The sequence below is a fragment of the Camellia sinensis genome, chromosome 1, assembly GCF_055761805.1.
Source record: "Camellia sinensis isolate YWXY chromosome 1, ASM5576180v1, whole genome shotgun sequence".
Classification (NCBI taxonomy): domain Eukaryota; kingdom Viridiplantae; phylum Streptophyta; class Magnoliopsida; order Ericales; family Theaceae; genus Camellia; species Camellia sinensis.
In genome coordinates this window covers 47,921,033-47,934,076 of record NC_138961.1, presented here as the reverse complement: position 1 = coordinate 47,934,076, position 13,044 = coordinate 47,921,033, and the positions used below count along the sequence as shown (strand labels likewise).

Sequence of the window (13,044 nt, the reverse complement as noted above, 5' to 3'; positions counted from 1 at the left end):
ACAAGATTAGGTACGGGCAGAGCTCCCTTTTGCGCCATCATGCTCCTTATGTTTTCCTGGACACCAACAGTCGTCGGAGCGCCATTCATTACACCAGAAACTCCCCTAGTCACCATTGGATCTTGGCTCGGCACGCCATGGAGCCCGGGCGTGGGCAAACTGCTGCCGCCTACTGTGGTTTGAGCATGTGTTACTGTGGCCGTGTTGCCATGAGCCATAGGCTGATTGGGGCCTACTTCTCCTTGGATTTGATTTTGCGCTCCGGCGGGAATAACTCCACCACCAGTTTGATTTCCGTTTGGCGCCGGTGCAAAGTTAGAACTCATCACCAACATGGTGTGAGTGAGATTCTGAAGAGTTGTAAGAATCTCTTGCTGAGTATTTTGAAGTCCTTGAATGGCTTCAAGCAAAAGTGGTTGATCTGGAGCCATGGTTCTGTCATCACCACCATTAGAGGATCCTTGTTGGTGAACTTCATCTTCTCCCACCATCCTTGTTGGAGTTGTGTGGATTCCAGATCTCGTTGAGACCATTAACCAATCCGCCTCCCCAGCGGAGTCGCCAAAATGTAGGAGAGGGTTCAAGAAAGGAGTTGGAAAATTCGAAGATCTTCGAAGATCCTTGAAGAACAATTTCGAATTCTCTAGAATATGATGAGAGGCTTAGATTCTTCAATAATCTCAACTTAGGAACACGACAACAAAGGAGATGATGGAGATAAGAGATTGGGTGAAGAAGAAGGCAAAATGGCTAGAGAATAGAATAATGGCAAGGCTCTCCCATGGATCTCCCACTTTCACTCTCAAGGTTGATAATGGAGAAGGGAAATTAGTTCTTTCCCAAGAGTTAAAAATCTCCAAAATCCATCCCTTGTAAAGCTATGGGTGGGTGCTATTTATAGGCACCTCATGATGTAGGATGGAGCCCATGTGCAAGGCACATGGGGGATATTCTCTCTAACCACCTTGTCCGAGGAGGTGACCTCTCCGAGGAGGTGACTTCTCCGAGGATGAGAAAACCCCGAAGAGGAGATCACTCCCTCGGCGAACCCTTCTTCTTAGCCACACCTAACCAATGATCCCCAATCATCCCAAAGGGTCAGGGGTAGTCCCAGAGGACGTCCTGCCGCAAAATATTGCCGAGTCTCATGGACCCCCCGGGGTCGTGCCACCTCGACCCGGGTATAGGCTAGTTTAACCGAAGAGTGAATTTATCTCCACTCACCGTCCTCGGGATCGGGTCCTTTGTTCGAACTCCATTACGCCCATGGTTCTGGTGCGTAGATCCCGGAAAGCTCCGAGCCCGCAAGTGTTCTGGGACTCATTAACGGAGCGACTTCTAGATTGCGTCTGAATCCGTTCGAAGCCAAGTACTTCGGATCTCTAGATTCGTGGGTCCGAATCCTTTCGAGTCCGAGTGCCTCGGATCTCTAGGCTTGCTTAATACCTTTTCGAGTCCGGGCCCGAGTAAGTCTCTAGGTTCGTGGACCCGAACCCTTTCGAGGCTTACAGCGATTCAATCCGTTTGATGGCGATAAATCTGGGCCCACCGATTCTTGGACTTGCGATAAATTCGGGCCCACTAATCTTGGGCTATTGGGCCTAAATAATTTAGTGGGCTCAAATTAGCCCCTCTTACAGTTAACAATCCCTGAAAATGACTAAACCATTAAATTTTGGCCTTCTATGAATGAGACATTTCTTTTTAGTGGTCCTCCCTACAATAAATTGTCAATTTTACCCCTTATTTTTCTAGTTAATTGTTACTTCGCAGTCTTAAAAGAAATTTGTTTGTTTGTTTTTTTTTTTTTTTTTGGCACTGACATAAAGGTTATTTGGTGTAATTTATTTTGGTTATAGTTATTTTTTTAAAGTCTGTGTCAAATAAGTATAACTTCTATGTACAACTGATTAAGGAAGATATCTTAAATAAAGTGAAAAAAAATAATTATTTAGAAATTGAGAGAATCTGTTTTTAACGTTTACATTTTTATTATCAATTTTAACTTATAATAAATTACATCAAATTGACTCATAATATATTAGGTGTTGATTTTTAATTTATCACAAACTTAATTATATGAAGCCTAATTATTCTTCATCTGTTAAAATTTAAAATTATGAGTGAATTTAAAATTTAAAATTGTGCTGCACCTATTATTCTTCATCTGTTATTAGCATCTAAATTATAATGATTAATAAAATTAACTCATAATTAATAAAGATACCCCATACTTTTGTCTCTTATAGCTCTGGCATTATATAACAGGTGGACAAAAACTGAACAATCAATGAAATCCCAAATTTGACCCCATCAATTCATGTGCATGTTTTTTGAAAAGTTATTTAGTGGTTTTGAGGCATTACAAAGGAGAAGTTATTGAGTGGTCCTGAAGCACTGTTAGGTGATGCCCAAGAGTGTCATGATTGGTTAAGGAAGTAGAATTTATGATTTTGTAGTGGGTAATTGAGGAGCAACAAAGAGGCGTACTGTATTGTAATTGGTGAAGAGTATTGTTACGTGACGTTTTGAGAACACCAAATAATTTTCTCATGGCTAAGTGGTGTTCCAAAATATTGTGATTGATAAAAGAGGTGAGATTTATGATTCAAAATTATTAAACTATTACACTCCAAATATTCTATCAATATTTATACCAAACACTCACATAGAGATGGCAATTTAAACTCGGCCCGACGGGGACCCGACCCCCCGACCCCGATTAACACGGAAATTTCCCGAAAAATACCCCTGACGGGCCGGGGACGGTATTCAAAAAAAATTCCCGATCATTTTCGGACCGGGGACGGTGATAAGTTGTTCCGCCCCGGCCCGGCCCGACCCCGTTCCCGGTCCCGATTCTGCCCTGCCTCTCTCTCATCTCTCACTCACCAACCCACTATATATAATATATACTCTTCTCTCTCTCTCTCTCTCTCTTATCACAGATCTAATCTAACAAAACTCCTTTCATCTCTCATTCAGATCTCTTTCTTTCTCTCTCTCTCTCTCTCTCTCTCTCTCTCTCTCATCTCAGATCCACTCTTCCTCTGCCGCTCTCTGTCTCTTGTCTCTAAGCCGCCGTGGCCGTACTCCGCCGCTTGATACTAGCGGCGCAACCAGTCTCTATCTTCTCTCTCCTCTCTCAACCGATCGAGACCTCTCTTCTCTCCCTGTGTCTGTGTGTGTGTGTGATGATGATGGTGACTCAGATCTCAGTCTCAGATCTGCAGATGTGTGTGTGTGTGTGAGATGATGATGATGAGGGGTTCTGTAACTCAGCTGGTTGAAGATTGGTTATGAGGATGATGACTGGTAATGAGGATGATGAGGGGTTCTATTATGAAGATGTGTGTGCGTGTCTGTGTGTGTGTGTGTGTGTGTGTGTGTGTGATGATGATGATGAGGGGTTCTATAACTCAGCTCTGTAACTCAGTCACCGTCGGGGATGTTTCGGGATCGGGGAAACCCGATCCCCGTTAGGGGACCGGGGTGGGGGGAGTGAGGGGTTCCCCGTCGGGGATCGGGGGTGGGGACGGGGGGTTCCATACTTTAGGGGATCGGGGACGGGGAGGGCAATTCCCGGCCCCGCCCCGCCCCGTTGCCATTCCTACACTCACATAAGTATGAGTTCCACACTCGTGTATAAAAAATTTTGGATTCGTTTGGTTTGATTTTGAAATCAATTTTGAAATATAAGTTTTTCAAAATTTTAAAATTTGTTTAGTTGTTTATTTTGAAAATAATTTTGTAGTTTTGTAATTTGGAATGATTTGTATTTTTTTTTTAGTTGAATAGATTAGTGTGAGGAAAAAAATGATGAATTGATATGTAAGTTGTGAAATAATGAGAGAAGAGAGAAGAGAGAAGAAAGAAAAAATGATTGATCGATGTGTAGGATGCGAAAAAAAGAAGAAAAGAGATAGAAAAAAATAATTGAAAACAATTTTGAAAAAATTATAAACCAAACAAATTTAAGTTTTAAACTCTCAAAAGTTGATTTAAAAACTAAAAGATTGTTTGAGATAATCTAAATAAATATACATTTTGAGCTTTTTTGAAAAATTATGCAATATGACAGCGAGGTGATATAATTCAAATAAGAGTCTAAAATAAATCACCCTAAACAAGCTTTAACTCAAGCAAGTTTATTGTATCTCTTACATTGCTCTTTGTGATTTGGGGATTATTTGGTATATATTAAAGCAACATATTTTTTTTTAAATTTTTTTTAATCTTATTTAGATCATATTACATTTTATTTGAGTTATATCATCTCTTTATCATATTATATATCTTTTAATAAAAAAATTTTAAAATATTTATTTGAAACAATCCAAACAATTCTTTGATTTTAGGTGACACTCAGGTTTTGTTTAGAAACTATTTTTAATCAAAAAATAAAACCTTAATCTCATCAGATGGGGTCGGCTATATAAATACTTCTTCTCCATATAACTCTATCAAAGGCTACTTCATTAGTCAAATTAAGTAGATCCATATTTCTATTTACAACGCTAGTCAATGTTAATCTCAGCCTACCCAGTCCCCTAATACTTCTATCTATCGTTACTGTAAATTATTGCATCACTTTTTTTTATTTTTCTATATAATTTTTTATAAAAGATTAAAAAACTACTAAAATATCGAATTCCCAAAAGGGCCTCAATAATTAATGAGAATATTGTATCAACTACTAATAAGTATCGGTAGTGTTACATGTGCCAATTAGTATACTAACTAGTGTACCAATATTAGTTATGACATTATTATTGACTCCACTCATTAATCACATTATAAATTCAAAAAACCTTTTAAATTATGGGGTGTTTTGAGAAGTTGGTGACTTTTTACCAAGCTTTTTGGCTTTTTTGGAAGTGAGTTGGGAAGTGGGTAAAAAGTTGACTTTTTTGATTTTTGATTTAATATTTTGTAAAAGTGTCACATCATTCTAAAATGATTAAAATATCCTTACTTTTTAATTAGATTTACAATTTTGTCCTTTGGCATGTCAACACTATTTTGAATTAATTAATAATAATTTTTTCAAAGGGTAGTTTGGTAAATGAAGAAGTTGCGTTTTGGGGTCTTCCCAAATGGTGGACTTTGGCTTTTTGTATGGTGCTGCGTTTTTGTTATTGTTGCCAAACACTGTGTTTTCAACTTCTTCCCAAAACCGCATTATATCACATCATTAATTAGTACATTAGTTAGTATATCAATTGATACATATAACATTATTTAAGAGCGTCTTGAAAAGTTGATAAAAAATTGACTTCTTAACTTTCTTAATAATTTTTTTGACAAAAAAAACTGACTTTTTTTTTTAAACTAAAAAAATTGATTTTTTATGTACAAAAATTAAAAAATCAAAAAATTGATTTTTTTTTGCTTTGGCAAAAGACCCCTCCATAAGTTTTCCATTCGAAAACGCTGGACCAGATTTTCTGTCTCGGGCAGTTCAAAAGAAAACAAAAAAAAAAATTGTCTCGGGATTCCACAAGCATCTCCAGATACGCCACAAGCCTACCACGCTCCCTCTGCCACCACTCAATCCCATCCCTCCACGTGTCCTCCATCCAACGGCCCACATCCAATGCTGCCAGACATGCACTTCCCATATATCTCATACTCACCACAAACCACACCACCCCTAAACCTTCTCATCTTCCCCTGTTCTTCCTCAACCTCACTCTCTCTCTCTCTACAAACACCATTATGCTTCTCCGAGCTGCTTCGGCTTTCTCTCTCGTGAACCCTCATGGGGACAATCTGAGTCCGTTTGGGTCCTCTGTTTTGGGGGTTTCTTCGAAAGCCAAGATCGGAAATGGGTTTCTGGTTTGCGCTTCCAAGGGCTCGGACAATCGGCCTCTTACCGGTGTAGTGTTCGAGCCGTTTGAAGAGGTGAAGAAGGAGCTCACACTCGTCCCTACTCTCCCCCACTCTTCCATTGCTCGCCAGAAATACTCCGATGAATGCGAGTCCGCTATCAACGAACAGATCAAGTGGGTTTCTGTTTTTCCGCTTTCTTTTCTTTCCTTTTCTTGATTGATTGATATTCATCATAAAATGTATTTGATTATTTGTTTTTTTAACATGCGTATCCCAAACATTGTTTCGACATTTATGTCAGTTCTTGATTTTTTTAGCTCTCTCTCTATGTGTGTGGATATGTATATGTACGTATTTTTAGCTTTCTACGTGGTTCCTCTATTCCCTTTTAACATGTTTGGGTCATATTTTCTCAATCTCAGATTGGGTTTATTTTCCTTTCTTGATTGATATTCAAAGGGGTGGTTTGGGAAGACGTTTTTAGTGATTTTTTGAACTTTTTTTTTTCCCCTGGAGGGGTTAAAATTGTATTTGAAAAAATATAATATGCCTGAAAATGACTTTGTGCAAAAAGTAAAGTGACTGAGAAAATCTTTGGCTTTTTTTTGTATGTGTTGATTAATTATTATTTATTTTCTTTGAAAAATGTTTGAGACATGTAATAAACACCCCCCCCCCCCCACTTCACCCAATGATGGGAAATGATAGGTCTCAACTTTTGGCTTGTCACATACTCTCAATTATGTGAAGTTCTACTTACATTTGGATCCTCTAAAGTGATTTTACGTAGAGTTATTTTAGAGTTAGAGTGATTTTTTGAATGGTTTACCATACAAAAGTTGTGGATTTTTTGAATGGTTTACCATACAAAAGTTGTGGATACAATAGAACTGATAATCACTTAAAAAAAATCTCACTCATTTAAAAAATCACTAACTTGTTTGGGAAGATGAATTTTTATTTAAAAAATCCAAAAAAAAAAACCAGTACAGATACATCTCTCTCTATTTTCTGCACATATTTTTGTATAAAACTAAAAAGTCAACTCCCAAATAAGTTTTAAGATCACCCTATGAAAAATCACTCTCGAGGATCCGGAATCCTACTACCTTGCCATATCATTGGGGTGTACTTAGGGGGTCTCAAATGTCGGTGTCTAGCATTATTGTTCTTTCTTATTTTTAATAGTTTTTTTTTGACTCTTTTAGTAATTTTTTGGTTTTAGGCTAAAATATGACTACCCAAATGAGGCCTATCTATGTGATTATTTGTTGTCATCATTTTTATCCAAAACAAATTTTCAACATTTATTAGCTCTTAATTTTATGGATTCTCCATATGGGTGTTTATGTGTACCATTGCTTGGTGTTTATGTTCGTGCTTGAGCTATTAGTTTAATGGACTCTGTTTGAGCTCTGACTATTAGTTGATTTTCACATTTTCTCTAATGTTCTTTGTCTACTTGTTTGTTTTTACAGTGTTGAATACAATGTATCATATGTGTACCATGCTATGTTTGCCTACTTTGATCGCGACAACATTGCTCTCAAGGGTCTTGCAAAGTAATCTTTCAAAATTCTCAAATTTTTTTATTTGAATTACTTTCCTTATGGTTTATTGGGGGGCAAGTCTGATTTGATTTATGGCTTGTTATATGTAGGTTTTTTGAGGAATCAAGTGAAGAGGAACGGGACCATGCTGAGAAGTTCATGAAGTATCAGGTGTTTGAAAAAAATACATCTATGATTCGAAACTTTTCATTTTCAATTGATTTCTAATTGGAAGTAGTTTGTATGAATTTGAATCCCTAATATTTGTTGCTGCGATAAATGTCAGAACAAACGAGGTGGGAAAGTGAAGCTGCAATCAATTCTGATGCCACTGTCTGAGTTTGACCATGATGAGAAGGGAGATGCATTGTATGGTAAGTTTTTGTTTTGGCTTTTCTTTATGCAATATGATGAGAATTGAAACTGCTTTATTACAGCTTTTATCAATTTAACCATATAGCCATACAGTTGTTTTCAAATGTGCTCTTTTTGGCTTTTGATTATGATTTCTTTGGGTCATGAAGTACAATGAATTGGATTTCATGCGGTGGCTTTCATCATGTAGCGTCTTGAACATTTCATTTTATGGAAACAGAGGGACTTCCTTGGCATTTTGTATTTTAATTTATAATGATTTCCATCGTGATGTGCTCATGTAGTAATCACTTACATGTATCGGTTCTTCTTGTCTGCCTTTGAGTAGCATATGTATTGCTGTTATTAATGGTAAATGACCAAGAACTAAGGGTTGTTTTGGGAAGTAGTTATTTTAGTTGATTTTTTAGTTTTTTTATAAAAAGACGTGCAAAGAAGTAGAGAGAAAAGTTGACTTTTGGGCAGTGACCTTTTAGCTATTTTAGTATGTTTCCAAACTTGCCCAGTGCTTGTAAAATTGCCTTTGTTTTGTGGTTTTGCTGTTCATGGCATGTCAATTTGTGTACTCATACTCATGAACCCTTTATTTTAAAGAAGGTGATTGAAACCTCTATATCTTAAGCGATTGATACTGATTGTGGCTAATTTGTTGATGTAGCAATGGAGCTTGCACTGTCTTTGGAGAAGTTGACAAATGAAAAACTTCTAAACTTGCACGCTGTAAGACATTCCTTTTGTGTCTTGTTTACTTGGCCCTAGTTCTTGTTATAGTTTTCATTCTTTTTAGGCAGTTCTATATGACCAATGGAGAAAATGTCTGAGGAAGTTGTATTACATTTTGTGACTCCAAGGATCGAAAAGTTGATCTATGTAATCCAGTGTGTTTGAAATTGCTTACTGTCGTTATTCTAGTGTGAGAGGTATTGGTTATTTATTTACGACATTAACTGTCACAACAGGTAGCAAGCCAGAACAATGATGCGCAGTTGACTGATTTTGTCGAAAGTGAATTTTTAACTGAGCAGGTGAAACGCAATTTCATTTGTTCCCATTCATCTGAAACTTCCTTATTTCCTTTTAGAAGAAAATTGTGTCACTCATGTAGCATGATATACTGATTTCTGGGTTCAATCTTTTTCTTCTTATTATTATTAGGTGGAAGCCATTAAGAAGATGTCAGAATACGTTGCTCAGCTGAGGAGAGTGGGCAAAGGACATGGTATGAATCCAAATTCCTCACACCTTGATCCCTATTTTAATCCATTTTGTTTTGTAATTTTGGCCTTGTTGGAGCAAATGCTAAAATGGATAGTGAAAGAACACCAAATTTGGCATAACATTGTATAAGAATACCAAATTTGAGCACCATAAAGTCTAAGAATTCATAATACTTTACCAGACACTTGATGTGGCTTAGATTTAATTCTTGTATAGTGGTAAACCATACTTGAAATGAATATCAACCATTCAACACTTATTCTGATTAAATTTTTGGGTACCTAGCAGTTGCTGTTTTAGCAATGTTCCAATGGTGCACTAGTAATTTCTTCTATTTTATTCCAAAATAAAAAAATAAAAAAATAAAATTCAAAATGTCATTTGGGGGGGCCCATTATGAAAGAGAGAAAGAGAGCTCTAGTCAAAATTTGGCATCACAAATTTTGGCAATGCCATATTTTGGCATGACATTGAAGCTTGCTTTTATGTTGAAGTTGCTACAATTTAGCAATAGCAATAACTATCTTATATAAAGGCCCGAAGAGAGAGGGGTGTTCCGACGACAACACTTCTAAAATGTAGATTTGGGTGTTTCTCTCCCAATTTTGACATAGCTTTTTGATTTTTGACACATACGATGGTTTTCTCTTCTCTCAATCCTTTTCCCATACTATTGTGGATGTTCTTCCTCTTCAACTCTAGCTTCTGGTGGTGTCCGAATTACGGCGGCGGTGACAGAGTTAGATAGTGGCAATGGGAATGTGGATGACGGTGACGACGGGTGTTTATGCAAATCTGACTTGGTTTGATGAAGATCTAGATTTTCAAATCACATCTATGAGAAGATTGTGGTTTTCCCTAGCTCGTAGCTGATTTTTTGGTAGATCTATTTTTGTTGTTTGGTTATTTGTTTGGCCCTTTAGGGTCTTATTGTTTTTCTTTTTAATTTGTATATTGTTTGTTTTATTTTAATATAACTGCTTCTCATGTTCTAAAAAAAAAAAACGAGGACAACGACGACGACAACATCTTATATGTGTTGCTGCTGCATTTCTTTGTTTCCTTCTTTCCTGTTCTAAAACCCAGTATGTATTCCTGTGATTTCAGGAGTCTGGCACTTTGATCAGATGCTCCTCCATGAGGAAGCAGGAGTTGCAGCATGATGGTGAAGCTGGTCTTGTTGTCTTCGACTTGCTAGCTGATTTGGAGGACTTTCTGAGTGGTCTTTTGTGGTGTTAGATTTTCAATTAGAGATTTTGGGTTGCGGATAAAGTTTTGTTGATGGCTGATGAAAAGCTCATATGGGACTAATTTAGTCATCTATATTAGTACTAAGTCAAGAGTGCATGAGATATTGGTTATATATATGTTTTAAAATTTCCTATCTATGCTGTGTAGAAGAATTTTTTATCTGAATTTCCTTGCTTGCAATTGTAGTTAAATGAGAAAGAACATGGGGACCCAACACCAAAATAGGCTGACCTCATGGTATAGTTCTTGACATTTTTAGGCACTATCCAAAGTATAGTGTTAAACCCACTAAACCTAACCCACTACTACCTACCACACACACTCACCTCCTCACCTAACCTACCACTACCACCTCCACTTCATCCCCTACCACTTCACCTACTACCTTCTTCTCTTCTATATATTTGATCATTGTAAACATAACAAAATATCAGTATACAGAACAATCTTGTAATACATCAATCAATAATACAATTCTCTATTTCTCTTTATACATTGAATTTTAACATGGTATCAGAGCAGGCTTAGAACCTAGTATTTTCGCTTCCCGGCGGGCGGCAATCTCACCTTAGTCACCCGCCGGGCCTCAACCTAGTCCGCTAAGATTTTTTTACACATACCTCGCCAGAGCAAAACCTCCAAAAGCCCTATCCTTCGCCGCCCACCACCGCCGTTGACGGCGGCGCAACCAGCACCTCATCATCGAACCAACCAGTCCCGAGCTCCAATTCCAGAACTCGATCAAGCCATGCCTCAGATTCGTCCATCAAATCAGGACTCAATCTGAACATCAAAACACAAAACTCCATCTGATTGAGAGCCCCATCACCGTCCACGTCACCTTCTTTGACCATACTCAGAAGCTCGTCATCGCTCAAGTCCTGTAACCCAAGAAGAGCAGAGTTCTTCTTCCAACTCTCGAACGTGATGAGACCTCTGTCTCTGTCCAGCAAAAGCCCAAACCCATTACACAGCTCCCTTATCAGACTCTCTCCTCCCAATTTATTAGCCATCACCGGCAACAGATCTTCGAAATCAGCACTGGCAGCCACCGCCGTCGACCTCGGCCCCGACCCGACCCGCCACCCCGCTGTTCACCCCGTCGTCCGTGTCTCTCCTCGCGACGGTCACTGGACTTGGACCCCGAACAATGCCCGATGGATCCTTCTTCTCCACACTCTTGATGACACCAACAGCCCCTTCGGCTCTCTCCCTTTCCACCCTCTCTTTTCCTTTCTTTTTCTTTTAATCTTTACCTCCAATACCTTTTGTCTTTCCAATACAGCCACCACCTTTTGCACATACCCATCCCTTTTTTTTTATTTTTTAACCCACTCTCCACGAACCCATTATCTTTTATATATATATATATATATCTATATAATTCTTTATGCATGTGCTCATATCCCAGCTGTGCTTCTTTATTTCTTTTTCTTTTTTTTTTTCTCTCCTTTTTGACACCATAATCCTCCCTCTCGCCCACTTTCTTTATTATATCTATATATATCTATATATATATTTATATCTCTTTTTATTATCATCTATTCCCAAACACTCATCCCACGCATGCACATGGCAGACACCCTTCAATACACTCCACTTTCCTTCTTTTATTTTATTTATTTATTTTTTGTTTTCTTTAATAAAAAAAAAAAAAAAAAAAAAAAAAACCAAACCAAACCATTGCAGATTTTCACACTACTGTGAGCCAAGCACCCACTTTTTTTTTCCCCACTCTCTCGTTTTGATTTCACATATCTTCTAATTCTTTCTTTCTTTTTTTTTCTTTCTCTTTCACTTTATTTTTCATCTTTTTTTTCATTGTTATTTCTTTGCACCACAACAAAAAAAAAAAAAAACAAACACAAAAACAGAGGAAGACGACGAACTGCACACCAACTTATTTTATTCATGTCGGGGCTCACCCCGATCACCATTTTACACCAACAAAAAAAAAAAAAATACAATAAACAAAAAAAAAAAAAAAACAAAAAAACATAAATAAAAACACACAACAACGACTTTGTTTTATTTTCTGCAGACGGCCACCCACCGACATCCATTCTCTACTCTGCCGCCGGTCTTTTCTTCTTGCCTCCGTCCTGGGCGGCCCTTGCCGGTGTTGCCTCCGTGTTTCCCACTCCACTGGGCATGATCACTACTCCCTGCTCCTCCACTGCAGCATATGGCGGACCTCCAAAACGGAACATCACGGTGGCCTTCCGCTTCAGCTCCTTGTTTTCTGCCCTTAGCACGCTTATCTCTGCTCGCGCATCCTTATACATGCGTTGGAGCAGAGCCAGCTGGGAGTTTAATTGCTGCACCTCATTTGTCCTACTCTGCAGCCGGTGCGACAAGTTTGTGACCGCCGTCATGGACTCCACACATGCCTTCAAAGTATACTGATTAGCCTCCACATCCGTTTGCACTGCCATTTTTTGCTCCACCGACTGCATCGGAAAATTCAACGGAGCAAACCCAGTGGCGCTTGGTTGAGGTTCCAGTGCCACCGCACCAGTTCTCTCTCTTGTTGCCTCGTTGAGGTCGGGAAAGAGAGTCAGCAGACCACGGGAAGACGAGGCCATTTTCTGGGCAACCAAGTGTTACAGAATATCTCTCGCAACAGAGTGTTACAGACACTCTCTCTCAGCACAACGAAGAGTTTTTTCAGAGTTTTTTAGCGGGTTTTCTGCCTCAGCCTCAGCCTCCGCTTCGATTTATAAAGACCTTGACGCCGAGGCAGCCACGCGCATCGCGCGCCTCTTGACGCCAGACAAACGGGCACGCCAGCCAAGGCACTCACGTGCCTCGCCATCAT

At 38.6% G+C, this 13,044-nt stretch overlaps 1 protein-coding gene and 1 pseudogene across 1 annotated transcript; one reads left to right on the top strand and one right to left on the bottom strand.

Annotated features, from left to right (window-relative positions):
- Positions 1-5,624: 5,624 nt before the first annotated feature.
- LOC114263324 (ferritin-3, chloroplastic) lies at positions 5,625-10,361 on the top strand. Its single transcript, XM_082876984.1, has 8 exons — positions 5,625-6,005; positions 7,311-7,394; positions 7,493-7,553; positions 7,669-7,756; positions 8,416-8,477; positions 8,717-8,782; positions 8,913-8,976; positions 10,083-10,361. The coding sequence occupies exons 1-8, from the start codon at positions 5,719-5,721 to the stop codon at positions 10,136-10,138; spliced, it is 768 nt and encodes a 255-aa protein (XP_082733110.1). The 5' UTR covers positions 5,625-5,718; the 3' UTR covers positions 10,139-10,361.
- A 512-nt stretch (positions 10,362-10,873) lies between these two features.
- Positions 10,874-11,239, bottom strand: LOC145795320 (calcium-binding protein KRP1 pseudogene; annotated as a pseudogene).
- Positions 11,240-13,044: the final 1,805 nt, after the last annotated feature.